The 21,185-nt window shown below is 45.7% G+C and overlaps 2 protein-coding genes across 5 annotated transcripts in view; one reads left to right on the top strand and one right to left on the bottom strand.

The window, feature by feature from the left end:
- Positions 1-6,246, top strand: part of LOC139367431 (butyrophilin subfamily 1 member A1-like) — a 22,227-nt gene extending 15,981 nt beyond the window's left edge. Inside the window, exons 7-9 of the mRNA XM_071105636.1 lie at positions 837-888; positions 5,127-5,153; positions 5,256-6,246. Of these exons, the coding sequence (XP_070961737.1) occupies positions 837-888; positions 5,127-5,153; positions 5,256-5,842 (666 nt within the window). The 3' untranslated portion in view covers positions 5,843-6,246. The remainder of the gene's footprint in view (positions 1-836; positions 889-5,126; positions 5,154-5,255) is intronic.
- Positions 6,247-7,851: 1,605 nt separating this feature from the next.
- LOC139367917 (integrin beta-4-like) overlaps positions 7,852-21,185 on the bottom strand; it is a 30,731-nt gene continuing 17,397 nt past the window's right edge. The window contains exons 25-40 of one of the 4 annotated variants that reach the window (XM_071106304.1): positions 20,539-20,856; positions 20,111-20,277; positions 19,353-19,536; positions 19,000-19,137; positions 18,513-18,695; positions 17,916-18,044; positions 14,961-15,152; positions 14,527-14,700; positions 13,844-13,972; positions 13,332-13,481; positions 11,782-11,970; positions 10,381-10,536; positions 9,956-10,120; positions 9,618-9,779; positions 9,417-9,563; positions 8,884-9,269 (exon numbers count right to left, since the gene is read on the bottom strand). In XM_071106304.1, the coding sequence (XP_070962405.1) occupies positions 9,112-9,269; positions 9,417-9,563; positions 9,618-9,779; positions 9,956-10,120; positions 10,381-10,536; positions 11,782-11,970; positions 13,332-13,481; positions 13,844-13,972; positions 14,527-14,700; positions 14,961-15,152; positions 17,916-18,044; positions 18,513-18,695; positions 19,000-19,137; positions 19,353-19,536; positions 20,111-20,277; positions 20,539-20,856 (2,741 nt within the window). In that variant the 3' untranslated portion in view covers positions 8,884-9,111. Of the gene's footprint in view, positions 9,270-9,416; positions 9,780-9,955; positions 10,121-10,380; positions 10,537-11,781; positions 11,971-13,331; positions 13,482-13,843; positions 13,973-14,526; positions 14,701-14,960; positions 15,153-17,915; positions 18,045-18,512; positions 18,696-18,999; positions 19,138-19,352; positions 19,537-20,110; positions 20,278-20,538; positions 20,857-21,185 lie in introns of all 4 variants that reach the window. The other 3 variants (XM_071106306.1, XM_071106303.1, XM_071106305.1) reach the window with 3 other exon arrangements.

Genomic DNA, 21,185 nt, shown 5'->3' with positions numbered 1-21,185 from the left:
TTCTGTAAAGAACCATGCTCATAAGGTTCTAAATAGAACATGTATGCTGTTATAAAGAACCCTTTCCTAAGGTTCTATAAAGAACCATAAAAAAAAGGTTCTATATAGCACCAAAAAGGGTTCCGCTATGGTTACAACACTTTTTGGGTCAATTTTTTTTTATGGTTCTTGATATAACCTTTACATATAATGGCTCTATAAAGAACCTTCCTTCCTCTCAAGGTTCGTTGTAGAACCATACAGGGTTTTAATTCATGTTTAATAGCCATATTATATTGTTCAATTCCATAGGTTTTATTATTGTGTTTATTAACAAGTTGAATCAGGTGCTCTGAAACAGCTGGGGGTCCCTGAGGAGAGAACCGACAACTACTGACTTAATCAACCATTCTCAATTAGCACAAGACCATACATGAGTCTATCACATGACTCTGTCATTGGCCATAGACATACATGACATAAACCAATATTACACAACACATTAGATAAACTGGAAGGACACTCTCTCTCACGGTTGCACAAAAAGAGTTGTGCACAAACCACGCCCCAAAATATTCTAATTATCACTTAAAACAGGAAAGAACCCTTTTTGAACTGCAAATAACATTGAAGGGCTTCTTTGGGTCAGTATGGTTCCACATAGAACCATCACATTCCCAAAGAACCCTTGAGGAACCCTTATTTTGTAGTGTGTAATTTTAAGTCGCTCTGGGTAACAGCGTCTGCTAAATGACTAAATTGTTAATGTAAACTAACTGATTAATTATTCATCAATTAATCTGCATGATTAGAAACACATTGCACAGATAAACTCACTCCATCCTCTGTGTCTGCAGGAGGACGTAACCAAGCAGTGGCTGATCAGAAAACAGAGGAGTCAGAAGAGTGGTGTGTAGAGCTTTCACGTGTTGAAGTCATCAAGAAAGCGCTACGCTTCGAACACACCGACCGCCTCGTTGCGCAAAATAATACACAGCATCGTCTGGATATGTGTGCAACAACAGTTCAACATTTACCATTTCTGTCAATCCGTCTACGTTCGATAAATCCAGTGTGCACTGCAACTGTCACGCAATGCTGCAAGGCATTTCTGGTGTTCCATAATGCAATGACGCTGTCGGTGTGATGGAAAGAAGGCCCTAGATCAGATCAAGCGTTAACCGGGGATAGACAACGCCAGCATAGCAGGTGTTTTGGTGGTGCCGGAGCCCTTATCAGTGAGCAGCTGCTCATGTGGTCATTGTCACGAAGCCACACCCACTGTCGTTGTTTTTTAATTTAACCTTTATTTAACTAGGCAAGTCAGTTAAGAACAAATTCTTATTTACAATGACGGCCCACCCCGGCCAAACCTGGACAACGCTGGGCCAATTGCCTCCCCATGGGACTCCCAATCACAGCCGGATGTGATGCAGCCTGCATTCGAACTAGGGGTTACGGTGACACCTCTTGCACTGAGATGCAATTAAAAAAGAATAACCAGGCATCCTCTACTCACGGGATGAGGTCAATATCCTTCCAGGATACCCAGGCCAGGTCGATTAGAAAGGCCTGCCCGCTGAAGTGTTTTAGGGAGCGTTTGACAGTGATGAGGGGTGGTCGTTTGACTGCAGACCCATTACGGATGCAGGCAATGAAGCAGTGATCGCTGAGATCTTGGTTGAAAACAGCAGAGGTGTATTTGGAGGGCAAGTTGGTTAGGATGATATCTATGAAGGTGCCCATGTTTACGGATTTGGGGTTGTACCTGGCAGGTTCAGTTCATTGATAATTTGTGTGAGATTGAGGGCATCAAGTTTAGGTTGTAGGATGGCCGGGGTGTTAAGCATGTCCCAGTTTAGGTCACCTAGCAGCACGAGCTCTGAAGATAGATGGAGGGCAATCAATTCACATATGGTGTCCATGGCACAGCTGGGGGCAGAGGGTGGTCTACAGCAAGCGGCAACGGTGAGAGACTTGTTTCTGGAAATGTGGATTTTTAGAAGCTCGAATTGTTTGGGCACAGACCTGAATTGTATGACGTAGATTGCCACTCCTCCCCCTTTGGCAGTTCTATCTTGTCGGAAAATGTTATAGTTAAGGATGGAAATTTCAGGGGTTTTGGTGGTCTTCCTAAGCCAGGATTCAGACACGGCTTGGACATCTGGGTTGGCAGAGTGAGCTAAGGCAGTGAATAAAACAAACTTGGGGAGGAAGCTTCTAATGTTAACATGCATGAAACCAAGGCTTTTACGGTTGCAGAAGTCAACAAATAAGAGCGCCTGGGGGATGGGAGTGGAGCTAGGCACTTCTGGGCCTGGATTAACCTCTAAATCACCAGAGGAACAAAGGAGGAGCAGGATAAGGGTATGGCTAAAGGCTATAAGAACTGGTCGTCTAGTACGTTCGGAACAGAGTATAAAAGGAGCAGGTTTCTGGGCGCGATAGAATAGATTCACGGCATAATGTATAGACAAAGGTTTGGAAGGATGTGAATACAGTGGAGATAAACCTAGGCATAGAGTGACGATGAGAGAGATATTGTCTGTAGAAACATCATTGAAACCAGGTGATGTCACTGCATGTGTGGAAGGTGGAACTGAAGGGTTAGCTAAGGCATATTGAGCAGGGCTAGAGAATCTACAGTGAAATAAGACAATAATCACTAACCAGAACAGCAATGGACAAGGCATATTGACATTAGGGAGAGGCATGCGTAGCCGAGTGATCATAGGGTCCAGTGAGTAGTTAAGCTGGCTGGAGACACAGCGATTCAGACAGTTAGCGGGCCCGGGGCTAGCAAGCTAACAGAAGGGCCTTAGAGGTACGTCGTGACGGAAGAAGTCTGTTGTAGCCCCCGCGTGCTGTTCCGTCGGCAGACCAGCCGTTATGGATTAGTAGTGTTCCGTGTAGTAAAGGTGCCCAGTCCAATTGACAAAATGCCTTGGACCGCTGCGCCACTCGGGAGTACGTTAGACATTCAGAATGAGAGGTTATATAGAAATAATGGCCATCAAAATGAAAAATCATAGAACGAAATACTGACAAATTTCTATAAGCCTAATCAAGGTGTAGATTACATTCCAGTGTTCGAACTTGTAAACACGGCTGCATAGAATTTCTAAATGCGACTCCGTGCAGCCAATGCCAATGTCCACAATAGGTATAATGGGCGTATTAGATTATGCTGAGTGGTGGGGAACCTGGCCCTTCACGTCATCGGGTGAACGCGGTGAGGGAGGAGCACCGTTCTCAAATCAAACAGCCGCTCGGTCATTTTGTCAACAAAGCAGCATGGTGCATCGTCCAGAAACATTTTTTTTCTCCATAAAATTCAAATTAAAATGTTCTGGTGATGGGGAAACTAAGTTTCCTGAAGCATTAAGGTTTTCCAGCCAATTGTGTCGAAAATAGGTTAATTACTCGAGGCTTTGATCAACAGTGTACAATAGTGGCACCTGCTGGTCAAAAGATTTTAGAGCAACCAAATGATTATAGATAGCGTCCCACACCCTGTAGCGCATGCGCAATGTAGCCTTTTTGTGCTGAAAAGGGAAAACGTTTTGTGCACGTGTGGCTTGATTTAATCATATAATGCGGTGAATGTGCAGTGATTGGTTGAAATTGCGAGCCCTCTTTTTGTACTGCAGTGATCAGTCAGTTTTATATGATAATATTACAAGGATTTGTCTGTTTTATGCATAAATAGTGTGGTGATTGGTCAAATTTGTAAGCCCTCGCCTCGCATAATAAGCAGGGAATTGTTGATTTTGCAAAACTATTTGCTGTTGCAGAATCCCGGAATCCTGGAGCGACGGGCTAGCTCACACTAAGTCCACACCAGCCCAACACAGGCTAGCCCACACCAACCCAACACAGGCTAGCTCTCACCAGCCCAACACAAGCTAGCCCTCACCAGCCCAACACAGGCTAGCCCTCACCAGCCCAACACAGGCTAGCTCACACCAGCCCAACACAGGCTAGCCCTCACCATCCCAACACAGGCTAGCAATCACCAGCCCAACACAGGCTAGCCCTCACCAGCCCAACACAGGCTAGCCCACACCAGCCCAACACAGGCTAGCTCACACCAGCCCAACACAGGCTAGCCCTCACCAGCCCAACACAGGCTAGCTCTCACCAGCCCAACACAGGCTAGCCCACACCAGCCCAACACAGGCTAGCTCTCACCACCCCAACACAGGCTAGCCCTCACCAGCCCAACACAGGCTAGCTCACACCAGCCCAACACAGGCTAGCCCACACCAGCCCAACACAGGCTAGCTCTCACCAGCCCAACACAGGCTAGCTCTCACCAGCCCAACACAGGCTAGCCCTCACCAGCCCAACACAGGCTATCCCTCACCAGCCCAACACAGGCTAGCCCAAGTCCTACTACCTCACAATGTAGAGGCAGGGACTTTTTTGAATATTTGGGGCATTGTTTGCACACAGGTCTTTCTGTGCAACCGTTACTGAGAAGTTTGTTCCAGTTTAAGTGTTCTGTTGTGTAATGCCCAAATAGGGTTTGATCTTGTACCGTGCCAATGATAAAGTTTTCAAAAATACTTAAATAAGTGTGAGGTGTGGGACACTAAACAGTTTGTCTTGTAAGAAATATATGTATGGTAGTGACAACCTGGTTGTCATTCTGATACAATGTGACACATTCACCAAATACCTTTAATGCTTGAAAATGTTCAAATGTATGCATTGGATTGTAATAAATAAATAATACATCAATTCATATTTAAAAACATATAAATTGGCATAGGGTGGGCAGCCCAAATGGGGCCATTATTCTTGCCCACATCGGGCTGACATCATGCTAATGCGGGCATGTTTGCTGGGAAAACATTATTTCAGACAAAGTGAGGGCTGCCCACACTGGGCCAAAGCCTTAGGGACCAATGTGGAGCCCATCGGCTTAATTTCCGCAGCTATTGGGCCCACATCGTGCCAATGTGGGCATGTTTTCTGGGATGGTTGATGAATCACTTGAAGTGCTGCCAATTGGTATCGATAAGAAAAATGAAAGGAGCGGAATGGAACAAACATGCCTGAGTACTTGGCAGTTAAGTAACAGAAAATGGGTTAAGATTGAACTTTTGACAGTATTTTAACCCCAGTTTTGTTGACTCTTTCAGATGCAGCCCGCTACATTCCCCACAACGGTATGTGAAACTCATCATGGATTTGTTATTGAGGAGTAAAGGAAACTGTAAATACAGTCACGCCTTTTCTTACTCTTAACAACAACTTTTTTTTTATCTCAGTATGGAACTGGATCTGTGATGCTGCAGAGGAAGTGACCCTTGACCCCAAGACAGCCAACCCTGACCTCTTCCTCTCTGATGACGACAAGCGAATGCGCTGTGGCCTGGAGCGGCGAGACATCCCTAACTGCAGTCGCCGCTTCGACGGCTGGTGGTTTTGCGCTCTGGGAAGCGAGGGCTACATCTCCGGGCGCCATTACTGGGAAGTCGAAGTGGGCGACCGGGACTGGCGACTGGGCGTGGCTAAAGGCTCCGCCCAGAGGAAGGGTTACAGTCCCCTCAACACACAGACGGGCTACCTCACCCTGAGGCTGGAGAGGGGCTCAGACCTCAAGGCGCTGACGGTGCCCGCCACGCCACTGGCCCAGATGCTGGTCCCCAGAAAGGTAGGGGTCTACCTGGACTATGAGCAGGGCCAGCTCTCCTTCTACGATGTGGAGAAGAGGTCCCACATCTACACGTACAACGAGACCTTCACAGAGAGACTGTTCCCCGTGTTTGGGACTGTAGAGGTGGTGAGGGATCTGGTGATCAGGCCGGCACAGACCAGGGAACCCTGCCTCTGCCCTGGACCCTGTCTCTGGTGATAACGTATTACAGCGTTCTTCAAACCTGGTCCTGGAGAGCTAGCCTGGAATCCACACAGATTATTGTAATAGTAGCAAAATTCTGTGTAAATTCCAGGCTAGTGGAGGGCAGGCTTTTGTTCTGATCCAGCACTATCACACCTGATTCGATGGTGTGATGATTAGTTAATTCAGGTGTGTTAAAACAAGGCTGGAACAAATGCATGCACTCCTTAGGACCTGGACTGAAGAACAATTATTACCTCCTCCCTGTTACACTTTTTATTACATTGCCTTCATGCCACACTACTTCAAGGTACAAAGGAACTGTAAAAGAACGTGCTGCCCAAATTACCCAAAGATCTGACGTAGTCGATATTTAGTTCAGCAAGAGCTTGCACACAGAAGACACACACAGAAAGAGACACACACACACACACAGAGAGACAGACAGCTAGGGTTTACAGTCTATAGTGTATAAAAGGGATGGTAGAGAGAGTAGCATGCAGTACTTCATTATTCCTCTGATTCTCTTATTCTTAGATTTTCTGATTCTCTTCCTGTCTGATTCTCTTCCTCTCTGATTCCACTGTCCAGCTTGCAAGAGTCTAAGCATATTTTTGGAAGTTACGGTTGATATTGACAGTGTGTAAAATGGTGTGATAACAATGCTTTTTTTCAGTCATCAATAAATTAAGAAAAATCTCAAGAAGATGTTTGTCGGTTTCTAGTCAACAAAGGTGTGGAATTAAGGTTGCAAAGGTAGGGTATATTACGGGTAACTTTCAAAGTCAGTAAACTACCAGAATTTTTGTAACTTTTAAGAATTTTATGGAATTTACCACATGACATCTAGTGGCCTGTATGGGTACTTCAGATTATCACAGGTGTCTAATTATTTCTGGCCTCTGTGGGGCCTTATCACATATAAAATATGATTTTAAAAATATAAAAACATTATCCTAAATACAACCCATCAACTTAGTGAATGGCATTTGTGTTTAATATGAGGGTTTCAGCATTAAATATCCTTTATTATTTACACACGTTTATATATATGACGATGTCTTTGTTCATGTTTTGGGGCGCCAAACTGGTGGCAGTTGTGAAAAAAGTAAATAGAAGAGTTAGGGCTCTTAAATCAGATCCGCTTTAGCCGACATCCACATAGCAGTTGTTTTGCGGTCGGAAATGGAACTGCGTTAGAGCTGTCAAATCCACAAGCGGCTCCTGGCGCTATACCTTTCATTTTATTGAACCTTTATTTAACGAGGCAAGTCAGTTAAGAACAAAATTCTTATTTACAATGACGGCCCTACCTAGCGCGGACTTTTCCATTGGCTGCATGGAGTTGCATTAAGGGAAATCCCATACAACCTTGTTTACAAGCTTGAACACTGGAATGCGAGATGTAATCTACACAATATAAATCCTAATTATTTTGTTTAATGATTTTTAGTTTGAGCGTAATTTCTGTACTTTGCTCTGTTCATCCATCCCTCAATGAAAACATCCCCACAGCATGATGCTGCCACCATCACGCTTCACTGTAGGCATGGTGCCAGGTTTTCTCCAGCCATGACGCTTGGCATTCTGGCCAAAGAGTTCAATCTTGGTTTCATGTTGTTTCTCATGGTCAGAGTCTTTAGGCGCCTTTTGGCAAACTCCAAGCGGGCTGTCATGTGCCTTTTACTCTGGAATGGCTTCCGTCTGGTCACTCTACCGTAAAGGCCTGATTGGTGGAGTGCTGCAGAGATGGTTGTCCTTATAGAAGTTTCTCCCATCTCTACAGAGGAACTCTGGAGCTCTGTCAGAGTGACCATCGGGTTCTTGGTCCCCTCCCTGACCAAGGCCCTTCTCCCCTGATTGCTCAGTTTGGCCGGGCGGCCAGCACTAGGAAGAGTCTTGGTGGTTCCAAACTTCTTCCATTATGGGGTTATTGTGTTTAGATTGAGGAGTGAAAAAGGGAAGGGGTCTGAATACTTTCCGAATGAACTGTACATGAGAATATACAGAAATGCATCTAGAGGTGGTTTATATTCAATCTTTATTAAGTGTAATAAAATAGACAGATATATAAAACAGTAACTGATGAATAGATTTGATAAAAAAGCTGTGCCTTATACATTTTTGTTGGTATATTTCTAAAATGTTAATGACTTTCACAACAAACTAATCTTGCCGTGTCTTACTAAGTGTAAGGACTCTTTACAATGGACAGCATTTTGAATTGAACTAAAGCACAACATGGGTTTGAAAATACATTATAAAGACAATACAATATTTTTTTGTCTCAAAACATATACCTCAGAAATATCCGGACTAAGTCGTTGAAGTTATGCTAGAATATATTAGTTAGACACAAAAGGTTTTAGACCATAGCACTCAGACACAGTAACGAGACACACTTTAACTAGGAATACCTTTAGAGGTTATAACTAAATTAGAACTAATGTATGCGAATTAGCTAAAGCTTTTGTCCAAAGTGACACAGAGTCACAGATGCATATATAATTTTTTTACAGGTGGCATGGGTGGTCCCGGGAATCAAACCCACTATCCCGGAGTTGCAAGTGCTATGCTCTACCTACAGAGGACCATTTATGAATGTAGTAAATTTGTTCACATACGCATGGGAAAAAATAAAGGAAATGAAATATATAAAACCATAGGAAACATATTTTTACACAAACAATACATTGCAATACAGTATTTGGCATCAACATTTTAATTCCATTTCTTCTGACGTACAGAAAACACATCAGTCTAATACATTTGTAATGGCTTTGAGAGTTACCAACAATCTAATAATACAATGAACCCCTACAAAAAAACCTATTTAAGGTACTGGCAGGCATGTCATCAATTTAACAAACTGCAGCCATGTTGCAGGCACCTAGTCGCCAAAGTAGCCAACCAGTACAAAAAATCTTACCTGCTCTCCCTCTCTTTATCTCTGTCAAAATATATATTAGCAGGAGCCAACTCTACTTTTAACTATTGAGAACCGACCTCAGATAAGTGTAATGGCCTTATCTAAAGCCTCTGGGTGTGGTATCAGGTATAGAAGCAATAGAGAATTACAACATGACATATCTTTGTGGGGGTGGTAGAGTTCTTTGAATGTAAAATGTTTGCGACAACATAGAAACAAACGACAAAACTAAATAATGAAGAATGAAAATGAATCCCATGACCGATGGAGGACAGGAGCCATTGTTTTGTAACAGACAGAGAGGAGGACATGTTGGGTACCGTGGACGCCGCCATCTTGTTGTTGACCTTTGACTTCAGGTCTCGTAGAATGACCTCTCGACCTTCTTGGTGACGCTGCTGGTGCCGGCCACTTGCATGCTCCTCTGCACCACCTCCTTCGTCACATGACGTGTCACCATGCCGCTGGTCTCTGTGTGCTGGGTCGTCTTCCCCACCATCATCATACCATCTCCTAGGGGGAGGAGAGGGGGTTAGAGAGATGCTGTGAGTGAGAGTGAGTGAGTGAGTGAGTGAAATGCTGTGGGAGTGAGTGAGAGAGAGCGAGCGAGAGAGAGAAATGCTGTGGGAGTGAGAGAGAGAGATTAAATTGATACACTACCTGAGTAGTATGGGTCGTTGATCATGGTGTGTGTGACGTTGGTGCGTGTGCTGCCCTCTGTAGGAAGTTGGTACACATCTCTCTTGGTCAAGGACTGACTGCTGTACTGAGATGTACCACCTAGGCCTCCTAGTTGAGACATACTGCCTAGGCCTCCTAGTTGAGACATACTGCCTAGGCCTCCTTGTTGAGACATACTACCTAGGCCTCCTAGTTGAGACATACTGCCTAGGCCTCCTAGTTGAGATGTACCACCTAGGCCTCCTAGTTGAGACATACTGCCTAGGCCTCCTAGTTGAGACATACTGCCTAGGCCTCCTAGTTGAGATGTACCACCTAGGCCTCCTAGTTGAGACATGCTACCTACAGAGAGGAGAAAGAGAATCCTACATTAGTATACAATACAATTCCAAATATACAAACGCATAGAACACTGGCTTCTAAATATGAAACCGAGTACCGAAACCTTATTAATTTCAATTTAAGCACTAGATAAAACCTTCGATAAAAGAGACTCTTGTAGGACTCTGTCCTCTTACCGTCATCCTGAGACTCGATGGTGATAATGCCCTCCCTCTCGGGGCCGAAGCCCTGGGTCGTCCTGGCCTGAACTTTGAACTTGTACGGCATGTTCTCACTCAGGTCCGGAACTGTCAGACTGGTCTCAGCGCTGTCACCGCTCACCTGGAAGGAACGCATGTCACCTGGGGGAGGGGGGATGGAGATGAAGGGGGACAGTGGGGATCAGACTAGGAAATTAAAGTGGATATAAATATGAAAGTTAAAGGTCATTTGATTAGCATTGTCCAATAACAAGTCAAGAAGACCTAGAGATTAACAAAATAGAAGAGTCTTTGATTTTGTCTCTCTCGATCACGTCAATGTATAAATCCTAGCAAATGACTGTTGACAAAAAATCTCTACAATCCCCGAAAACTGATCTGGAGTCAGTGTTCACTCTTACCTCCTCCGTGCAGATGTTCACAGGTGACCACGTAGCCCAGGATGTCTCCGTTGGGTTTGCGGGGTTTCTCCCAGCTCAGCTGCAGTGCCTCGGGGGACAGAGCTGTGAACACCAGGGGGCCTGGAGCACTGGGGGTACTGAGAGTGAAGGAAGAACCTGGGGGAGAAGGGGAGTTAGAGAGGAGAGAGTTAAGGGACAGAGCTGTGAATATCAGGGGGCCTGGGGCACTGAGAGTGAAGGGAGAAACTGAAGCGGGAAGACAGAGAGCGTGAGGAAGAGAATGCATGGAGGGAGTGAAGGAGAGACCAAGGAACAAGGGATTGAAAGATAGAGGTAATTGGAGAGAGCGAAAGTAAATGTAGATTAAACCGGAAACAGAGAGCTAGAGGTCGGAGATTAATCAGCTAACCAAAGGAGTGAGGATAAGAGTGATCCACAATGGCGGGCAAAGATGTATAGCCGATCACCTGGCATTGGTCTGTATAGCTGATTACCTGGCATTGGTCTGTATAGCTGATTACCTGGCATTGGGCTGAGTGGTCTGTATAGCTGATTACCTGGCATTGGGCTGAGTGGTCTGTATAGCTGATTTACCTGGCATTGGGCTGAGTGGTCTGTATAGCTGATTTACCTGGCATTGGGCTGAGTGGTCTGTATAGCTGATTACCTGGCATTGGGCTGAGTGGTCTGTATAGCTGATTTACCTGGCATTGGGCTGAGTGGTCTGTATAGCTGATTACCTGGCATTGGGCTGAGTGGCCTCTATAGCTGATTACCTGGCATTGAGCTGAGTGGTCTGTATAGCTGATTACCTGCCATTGGTCAGTATAGCTGATTACCTGGCGTTGAGCTGAGTGGTCTGTATAGCTGATTTACCTGGCATTGGGCTGAGTGGTCTGTATAGCTCATTACCTGGCATTGGGCTGAGTGGTCTGTATAGCTGATTGCCTGGCATTGGGCTGAGTGGCCTCTATAGCTGATTACCTGGCATTGAGCTGAGTGGTCTGTATAGCTGATTACCTGCCATTGGTCAGTATAGCTGATTACCTGGCATTGGGCTGATTGGTCTGTATAGCAGACTACCTGGCATTGAGCTGAGTGGTCTGTATAGCTGATTTACCTGGCATTGGGCTGAGTGGTCTGTATAGCTGATTACCTGGCATTGGGCTGAGTGACCTCTATAGCTGATTACCTGGCATTGAGCTGAGTGGTCTGTATAGCTGATTACCTGCCATTGGTCAGTATAGCTGATTACCTGGCATTGAGCTGAGTGGTCTGTATAGCTGATTTACCTGGCATTGGGCTGAGTGGTCTGTATAGCTGATTTACCTGGCATTGGGCTGAGTGGTCTGTATAGCTGATTACCTGGCATTGAGCTGAGTGGTCTGTATAGCTGATTACCTGGCATTGGGCTGAGTGGGCTGTTGGGGTCGACAGCTGACTCTATGGTGATGACTCCCTCCCTCTCCGGTCCCCAGCCTTCCTGACTCTGAGCCTTCACCTTGAACAGGTAGGAGTGGTTAGGCAGCAGGTCCTGCACCACCACGGAGTTGTCTGCGGGGCTGGACATGTTTATACGCTTCACATCACCTGGACAGAGAGACAAAGGGGTTTAGATTACTGTAAAGGGATGCTGGGACAAGGCCATGAGATCTATAACAGTTGATAGGGCTTTCTTCAAATCCTATCAGAAGTCTTCACGGATATACCCAAACCCAATTACCCGAGGTCTGACAGTATAGTAGTTGACCCTGAGATCACGCTCGGCGGCCACGGACCTCGGATCGGTTTGGTAATATGGAAAACACTGGTCCCAAATGATATGTGAAGAGGAAAATATCCCGATGACATTAAATATCCTAGGATTTACATTTCCTACGCATGGCAGTTGATTCAGTCAATAGCATTAATGTCTCTCCTCTGTCTGGCTTGAGTTCTCTCTATAGCGAACTTGCATCATTGTTCCCACTGGAGATATGGGATCGGCAATATGGGGCTATTTCACATGAGGCGTAGTGGTTACTTAGGAACTTTTGTCGTTCGCAATGGATGTAAAACACTCTGACCTTCTGTGAGGTGATGGAAAAACTACTTTGAGAAGCTCCACAGTGGTGGAGAGTTAAGACGATCAGAAATATTAAAATTTTTGAAATGTAACCTATATTTAACTAGGCAAGTCGGTTTAAGAGCGAATTCTTATTTACAATGACGGCCTACCCCAGCCGACGCGGGGCCAATAGTGCGCCGCCCTATGGGACTCCAAATCAAGGCCCGGATGTGATACAGCCTGGATATTATCAGACGTCCCCAAATGGGAACGTTTATAGGTCAACATTTGCACACAAAATAAACATTAACAAACTAAGGGAAAACAATTCACACAATTAAACAATGAATGCACATGAATTAGCGGGAGACAGAGAGCATTCTGCAGAGACAAAACTAGTAGTCTCTTCACCACACATCATTGTGTCCATATTTTAAATTAGGGATGCCATTTCTGAAAATACTAAGCTGTGGTGTAGCCCACAACTCATTTATTTTAGATAGGCCTACAACAGAAAAGGCATGTGAAACGGTTCACTGCCTACCACACAAGCCAAAACAATTCCGCAGGCGTGAGCACCAATAAAGCTGCATTTTGTATTATTTGGGTACGATACAGATCCGACCCAATTTGAATCTGATTCTACCTCATCTCTGACATATTCTGGGTCAGATCTGGTCTGCATCGGATCGGGTAATGATTTTCAAATAAATGACTGTGTCCTGTCGATGTCTGATTGGAATTTCACAGATCCAATTCGGTTCGGATCTCAATTTGTGGATCCTATTCACCCGTACCCGACAACTGTGTTCACAGGTTCAAAAATGAAAATCAATATTCTTCTTCTGCACATAACAAAACACAATGTGTTTAGAATGTGACACAAATGTCCATGGGTCCATACCTCCATTCAGCAGCTGGTAGAGAACACAGTACCCTAAAACATCCCTGTCACAGTGGGGCTCCTGCCAGCTGATCTTCAGGGCAGTGGGGCCCAGGGCAGAGAACACCAGCCTGGTGGGGGTGTCTGGGACCCCAGGGGCCAAACGAGCGTCTGGGGGGGGGGGAGAAGAATAGGTCAATGAGGGGGAGAGAAAGAGAGGTGGGTTTCGGGAAGGAGGGTGGTTAGGGGTGCAGTCAAAATCACAGGGGTTACATAAACTATTACAAGGTGAGATGTGATTAACGAGAGGTGAGTGAGCGTGATGCAGAGAGAGAGCGAGAAAGAGAACTTTCCCTATCAAAGAAAACATACATCACAGCAAAAGACTGCTTCAGCAACACAAAGCCTTCCCGTCTCACCAGCGATGGGCATGGTAAGCCCTGCCATGAGGCCAAAGTGTATCTTTAGGCTCTGCTATTGTCCCAGTGGTGTGAGAGAGGACAGATGAGTGTGCTGCAGACAGACAGACTCACCCTGGAGCACCCTGTCCAGGTTCAGTAGTGCATCGTTGACATCCTCAGACTGGGTCCTGGCCCGGAAGGCCTGAGACATACCGTAGTCGTACTGACTCTGTGTCTGAGTGGGACTGAAGCCATAAGTACCTGAGAATGCACGGAGCAAGCAAAAATGGAGCAGGAGGAGGAGGACAGGAAAGGAAGTGAAAGAGAAGGAACAAAGGAAGGAAGACAGTGAAAGAGGCGAGGGAGGAGAGGATTGAAGTATGGAGAACAATAGGAGAAGAAGAGAGCGACAGTCAGCATAGCGCCTGCATAGCTCTGTGCAGCCACCAACCCCAGTAATCGATAACAGATATCCAAGCCAGCCGCTTCATGCAACTCATCAGTAAGCCTGCTGTAGATGATCTGTATATCTGACATTTATAGCCATGATCGATACAGACAAACAGATGAGCTTCTTTCAGGTTTTAACAGTAGAGGTCAGAAAGATCTGACAACTGTGATGGCATTTTCCTTAGCAAAGACCTCCTTGTCAAAGACCTCCTTGTCAAAGACCTCATCTAAATTGGCTCGTTGTAGCCTCATGCCTGTGACCTGTGTCAGTGTGAACTGTAATTGATTGGCTCTTTACACTCAGAGCTGAAAATATGCTTTCAAACATGCTTAAAAAAATATGCTTCAAATTAATTTCATCTTACTTTGGCCATCTGTGTATCCAGACAATCCACTGGACAGGTCTCCTATGATGATGGAATCTCGGATGTTGTCGTCATACTCATAGTAACCTCTGTTCTCTGATCGCTTCCTCATGACAACATTCTCCGTGCGCGTCCCGCCCCCAATCACCTGAGTGCGGGAAAGAGAGTTTCCTCCTGTAGGAGAGGAGAAGACCAGTGATGACAACTACCAAATACATAGATACTGAACAATAGAATTCTAGCAAACAGTACATTCTGAGTGCAAGGTTGGCAAACTTCTGGTGTCAACACATTTCCCATTTAAACTCTAAATCTCCAAGTTTACTGAACTCTGTTCTGGTGAAGACAAGCCAGCTGGAATTACTTGCCATTGTCATATCATTGTAAGTCAACAGAAAGATTCAAAAGCTGACACATTCTGCATCCATCCGTACCTTGTCCAGAGAGGTATGTTGTGGTGGACTCCATGGACATGGACCCCCCGGCCCCCCCTCGGTGGCTGGAGCTAAGGGTGGACATGGGAGACACCTGGCTGTAGCTGGATGAAGACATGTTGGTACTGCGCGACATGGAATTATTTCCCCCGGGGAAGAGGAAGTTCTGTTCCAACCTGCCGTTAATTGGTTCTGAAAGACAAAGATGAGGAGACCCAGAAGAGAAGAGAAAGAACATCAAGAACATTCTGGAACCCAACATAACTCAAACCAAACATTCTGGATTCCAACATAACCAAAACCAAACATTCTGGAACCCAACATAACCCAAACCAAACATTCTGGAACCCAACATAACCCAAACCAAACATTCTGGAACCCAACATAACCCAAACCAAACATTCTTGAACCCAACATAACCCAAACCAAACATTCTTGAACCCAACATAACCCAAACCAAACATTCTGGAACCCAACATAACCCAAACCAAACATTCTTGAACCCAACATAACCCAAACCAAACATTCTTGAACCCAACATAAACCAAACCAAACATTCTGGAACCCAACATAACCCAAACCAAACATTCTGGAACCCAACATAAACCAAACCAAACATTCTGGAACCCAACATAAACCAAACCAAACATTCTGGAACCCAACATAACCCAAACCAAACATTCTGGAACCAAACATAAACCAAACCAAACATTCTTGAACCCAACATAAACCAAACCAAACATTCTGGAACCCAACATAACCCAAACCAAGCATTCTTGAACCCAACATAAACCAAACCAAACATTCTGGAACCCAACATAAACCAAACCAAACATTCTGGAACCCAACATAACCCAAACCAAACATTCTTGAACCCAACATAAACCAAACCAAACATTCTGGAACCCAACATAACCAAAACCAAACATTCTGGAAACAAAATAATTGATTTAAGTACGTTAATAGCGGCAAATCACAACAAACTGCAAGATAAACACCCTCCTTAGACTGCACAGAGGGACATACATACATTTGGTATCACCACTTCCACAGCCATGAGAAGCCTTTATACATCACCAGGTCACCCGTGATACAAAACAGTATTAGACGTCCATCCATGTCTGAAGACTTCAGGAGATGACGTGAAAACCGACCACTAGGGGCAACAGTGAGCGCTGTTACCTTCAAGTAGGTTTGGGTTTTGCTAGGCCTTGTGGACGGGCATATGCATCAAAAGGTGTAAAAGGTAGCATGTTTTAAATGCAGCAATATAAAGTTGTTTTGGAGATTTTTTTTGTTTTAAGCCTATCCCATACCTTAACCATTCGGCTTTAATGCCTAACCTTAGGATTTTGAAGTTAATGCCTAAACTTACCCTTAAACACTTTGTCGTTTGGAACAACTTCGAAATTTGACATTGTAGAAACATGGATGAACGTGTAATTCTGACGTGAGACTGTGAGAGCTTGTTGCATATACAAGCCCTACAACCTGCCTCCTTCCCAGAGCATCTCTCCACATAGAGGTGTAAAGAGTGCAGACAGGAGAGACAGACAGGAAAATCCTGTCATGACCATCAACTGGCGGTGGGGCAGTTGATGCCTGGAAATGAAGACCCTTTTGGTGGGAGGGTTGAGGTGCAACAAGGGAAGAGGCCAGACCAGAACCAGGGGTAGGGGTAGATTGGAGGACGGAAACATGATGTTGATTAGAGATCTGAGGACTTTGTGCAGACGAGAGGTGGTGGCATAGGGGGCACTGGAGCTGCATTGGGAGAGTGCCCGGCGTACACAGTAGCTGGCATGCCATCTCTGTATCTGTCTGTCTGTCTATCCAGGGCGGTCTTCACCTTGATGGGGTATCTGTGTTCGGCTGGGTCGGGGGGTCTCGTCGCTGCTGGTCTCTGTGTCTGTGCTGAGGTGGTAGGGGATCACATCCACATGCCTTTTCCAGGACACCGAACGCAGGTCCAGCTTGGAACCCACCAACTTGATAAAGCCTTGTTATGGAGAGGAGAGGCAGGCGGAGGGGGAGGGGGGGGTATTGATGGTTGGCATGGCAGTTGTTTTTGTGAAGCGAGGTGATTAGAAGGAGTTGAGAGAGGAGGAAAAGGAGGAGGCTGGATGTATGTAGATTCTGTGATATCTAAACTACAGAGCAATAATAGGAGAGGTCTGACTGGCAAGATGAAGCCTTGAAGAAGAAAATGAAGACTGGTATGAAGACTGGCATGATAAAACCCAAAGCCATGAAGAAGAAAATGAAGACTGGCATGATAAAATCCAAAGCCACAAAGAAGAAAATAAAGACTGGTATGAAGACTGGTATGATAAAACCCAAAGCCACAAAGAAGAAAATAAAGACTGGTATGAAGACTGGCATGATAAAACCCAAAGCCACAAAGAAGAAAATAAAGACTGGTATGAAGACTGGCATGATAAAACCCAAAGCCATGAAGAAGAAAATGAAGAAGAGACACCAGTTGTGGATCTGATGGTCTTGTGAGATGTAAAATAAAGTCAGTTTGTTAAAAGATACTTCAGAGATAGAGAGGGGGGAGAAGAGAGAGAGAGAGTGAGAGAGCGAGCGAGAGAGGGGAGAAGGAAATAAATATAGAGAAAGAATGAATGAAAACAGAGACAGAAAGTGATAAAGAGAGCGAGAACGATGGAGGAAACCCTCCTATCTGTCAGCCTCAACTGTGACACATTAAACCCTTTTTTAGGATTCTCTTTCTTTCTCTTTCTGCTTCAGTGAGCAGATGACTGGACTACAGAAGATGGATAGACATGTCTCTTTCAGATCAAAACAGTGAGCTTCATCCCCATTAGCTGTTACTTAGCAACAGCTATTCTTCCTGGGGTCCACTCAAAACACAATACAACTCCCAGGACACAACTGAAGCTAGACGGCAAAGAGATGTCAGGAAAGGTGGCGTAGTCTGCGGGTACCCACCTTCGTCTGAGACGCTGGGTCTCTTGGAGTCTGTTGGCGATCTCATGACCTCACTGCTGTACATCAGGTAGCCGTCGTACTCATCCCCCGCCTCCGCGTCCACTATAGGTATGTCTGGGATGATAGGGACTATAGGGAGGAGAGGAAGAGAGATGGATTAACGCCTCGATCACACCGACAGCATCATTGAGTTTTGGTACACCAGAAGTACATTGATTTCCAATGGAACGCTGCATTTGCTGTTCAGAATTGTGTTGCAGAGGAAGTTGCAGTGTGTTCGGTGTGGTGCAAACGTTTGATTTATCCAACGTATGAGTCAAACTATGAGTATCCAACGTATGAGTCAAACTGTATAGTAGACGGCTTGATAGAAATGGTAGCAGAAGGTAAGTGTTGAACTTCTGTTGCACACATATCCAGATGATGCTGTGTATTATTTTGCGCAACGAGGCGGTCGGTGTGTTCGAAGCGTAAGACAAGCTTCTCTTGAAACATTACCTTTCTGGTTTGCTAGACACAAATGTTGCAGCAGGTAACAATCAAGATCATACTAGATGCTTTCTAGACGGAACATCCTTTCTGCTCTTATTTACTCACTGGACATGGGTCTGGTGGGCTGGGAGGCCAGGTTGATGGTCGCTTCTTTGAAAGGACCCCAACCCACGCTGTTCTTAGCCCGGACCTGATAGCAGTAAGTCTGGGCCGACTGCAGGTTCTCAATCAGCAACATCCTCTTCTTAGGGTTGTCTATCTTCACCTTCTTAGCTGCACCCATCGGCTCTACAAAGTGAAGAGAGAGGGAGTGGAGAACGTGTTAAAGCTCGGACAAACCAATAGCATTTCCCGGCCTGAGAGTACTTAGTATCTCTAAACAGAGTGCCCGGCCATCATTTGCAAACAGAGAGCAAACCAATTTACCATTAGAGTAGCATGAAAATGTTGTCAGTCAGACTAAACACAGTGAGCCGAACGACCAGCAGACAAACGGCAGATCAACATTCAGTGTGGTCCTTTAGAATGTCTTGGAAGCACAGACGTCACTCCGAGAAATTCTGAGATCCTTCTGATTTGATAGGTCACTCACTCGTGTCGTCATTGATGGGCGTGTAGAGAACCTCGTAGGCGGTGATGACACCATTGGTCTCGGCAGGCTCCGCCCAGCTGACCTGAGTGACAGTTGGACTGATGACGTTAAACGCCAGACGACCGGGCTCACTGGGGACTGGAGGAGAGGGGAGGAAAGAAAGTAGACAGGAAGTTAATCACAAGGTACGAAGGAAGAAAACTACCTACACAACGTTTGAGCTTACATGCTGTGTCAGACCCAACAAACATTCAACTGAGAAACCAAAACGGTCCACAATCCTAGAATTGTAGTGTTTCAAAGAAAATATATGCAGTCCATCTTCGACAGGAACAGGATGTGACCCCACTCACCATCCTCCAGGGTCTTACAGGGCACCATGTCGCTGTAGTTTCCGTCTCCCAGGGCGTTGTAGCCACACACCTTCGTCTCGTAGTCACAATAGGGGTACAGGTTGGTCAGGTCAGCATGGTTTGTCTTTACATTCATCGCAGGGGGGGCATCAGCCTCAGGATCCCCATAGATCCAATACTTCACCTGGTGACCAGGGAGAATGAACCATCATAAAGGGACCACAACCTTTATTTCTATATCTACTCCGGATATATTTTGTACGCTTTATTTTCAAAGTAATATTTAAAACAGCAGTTCAAAGTTGAGTGAAAGCGAAGGAAAATAATCTCCCATTTTCCACCAGTAAAAGTTGCCAGGTGTGTAAACTATTGAGTTCCTCTGTTGATGACCGATGCTCCTTACGGAGTAAAGGGTTTAAGTCCAGGTACGTCCTGCACAGTGGCGGCTGGCGGAAGGAGCTATAGGAGGACAGGCTCATTGTAATGGCTGGAACAGAATGAATGGAACTGTATCAAACACATCAAATATACATAAATCACGTTAGACTCCGTTCCATTTATTCCATTCCAGACATTACAATGAGCCCGTTCTCCTATAGCTCCTCCCAACAGCTTGTATGACAGTTCCTCTCAGTACCTTATAGTTCAGAGGGTGGAATCCTGAGGGGGTTCCTTACCTTGTAGTCCAGGGGGTTGGATCCTGAGGGGGGTTCCTTACCTTGTAGTCAAGGGGGTTGGATCCTGAGGGGGTTCCTTACCTTGTAGCCCAGGGATTTTCCTAAGGGGTCCCAGTTAAGGCGGATGCTCCGGGGGCCGGTGGCTTTGGCCTTCACGTTGGTGGGAGAGTTGAGACGACCACCAGGAGACGTGGCTGTCTGGTTGATGAAGCCCGCACTCTTCTCCATCTGGGCATTTTCTGGAAGTCCTGAGGGGATGAGAGGAGGGGGAGGAGAGGGGGAGAGGGGGAGAAGGGAATAGAGAGGGGGAGGAGTGGGGGAGAGGATGGGGGGGAAGAGACAGAGGGAGAGAGAGGGTGGGCGGGAGGGAAGGGGGGGGGGGGTGTCAAAAAGGGTTGGGCAACTTATTTTAGTGATGCACACTTCTTGCATCAGATTCCTTACAGATACCCAATACTGTGTGTGTGTGTGTGTGTGTGTGTTTCAGTATCTGCTTCTCTGTGTAATACCTCCATCAGTAATAGTGACCATCGTTGTCTTCCTCTCTCCGACCACAGCTTTCGTACTGGGGTCAAACAGTTCCAGTTGGAAGGACTCTGGTTTCACCGGGCCAGGGTGAGAGCGTGGATCGATCACGATGTTCTTCTCGGTTTCCCCGGGACCAAACTTTAGGGGGCCGGACAGCTCGAAGCGTTTAGCGTTGCGGGTCCTCCAGTGGACGGTGGCGGGCCCCTCCTTATTGCGGGTGCGGACCACGGGGATGGAGTAGGTTGGGTCGGCGGTGGAGAAGTTCTGGGTGCTCTTCATAAACATCACCACACTGGGCTCTGAGGGAAGCAAGGGGTGAGGAAGTTTGGTACGACCATGTTAGAGAGGAGGAAGTTACGGCTGGCTTTCCAACCACACATTAGTTAAGCTCTCAAAACCCATGGTAACAATGTCTGGGACATGTTGTGCAATTGTGTCCTGATGGAACAGAAACATTGCTACATTAAAACTCTGGGATAACCTAAACAGTATAGTTTATTTTTTAACGTTATGTGATACACCCTGGACCCTGTCCTCTCACCTGGTTGGTCAGTGATGGTGACAGTAGTATATAACCTCTCACCTGGTTGGTCAGTGATGGTGACAGTAGTATATAACCTCTCACCTG

This window comes from Oncorhynchus clarkii, chromosome 16 (assembly GCF_045791955.1).
Source record: "Oncorhynchus clarkii lewisi isolate Uvic-CL-2024 chromosome 16, UVic_Ocla_1.0, whole genome shotgun sequence".
NCBI classification, from domain to species: domain Eukaryota; kingdom Metazoa; phylum Chordata; class Actinopteri; order Salmoniformes; family Salmonidae; genus Oncorhynchus; species Oncorhynchus clarkii.
The sequence above is the reverse complement of the archived record's forward strand: the minus strand, read 5'-3'. Positions and strand labels throughout refer to the sequence as shown.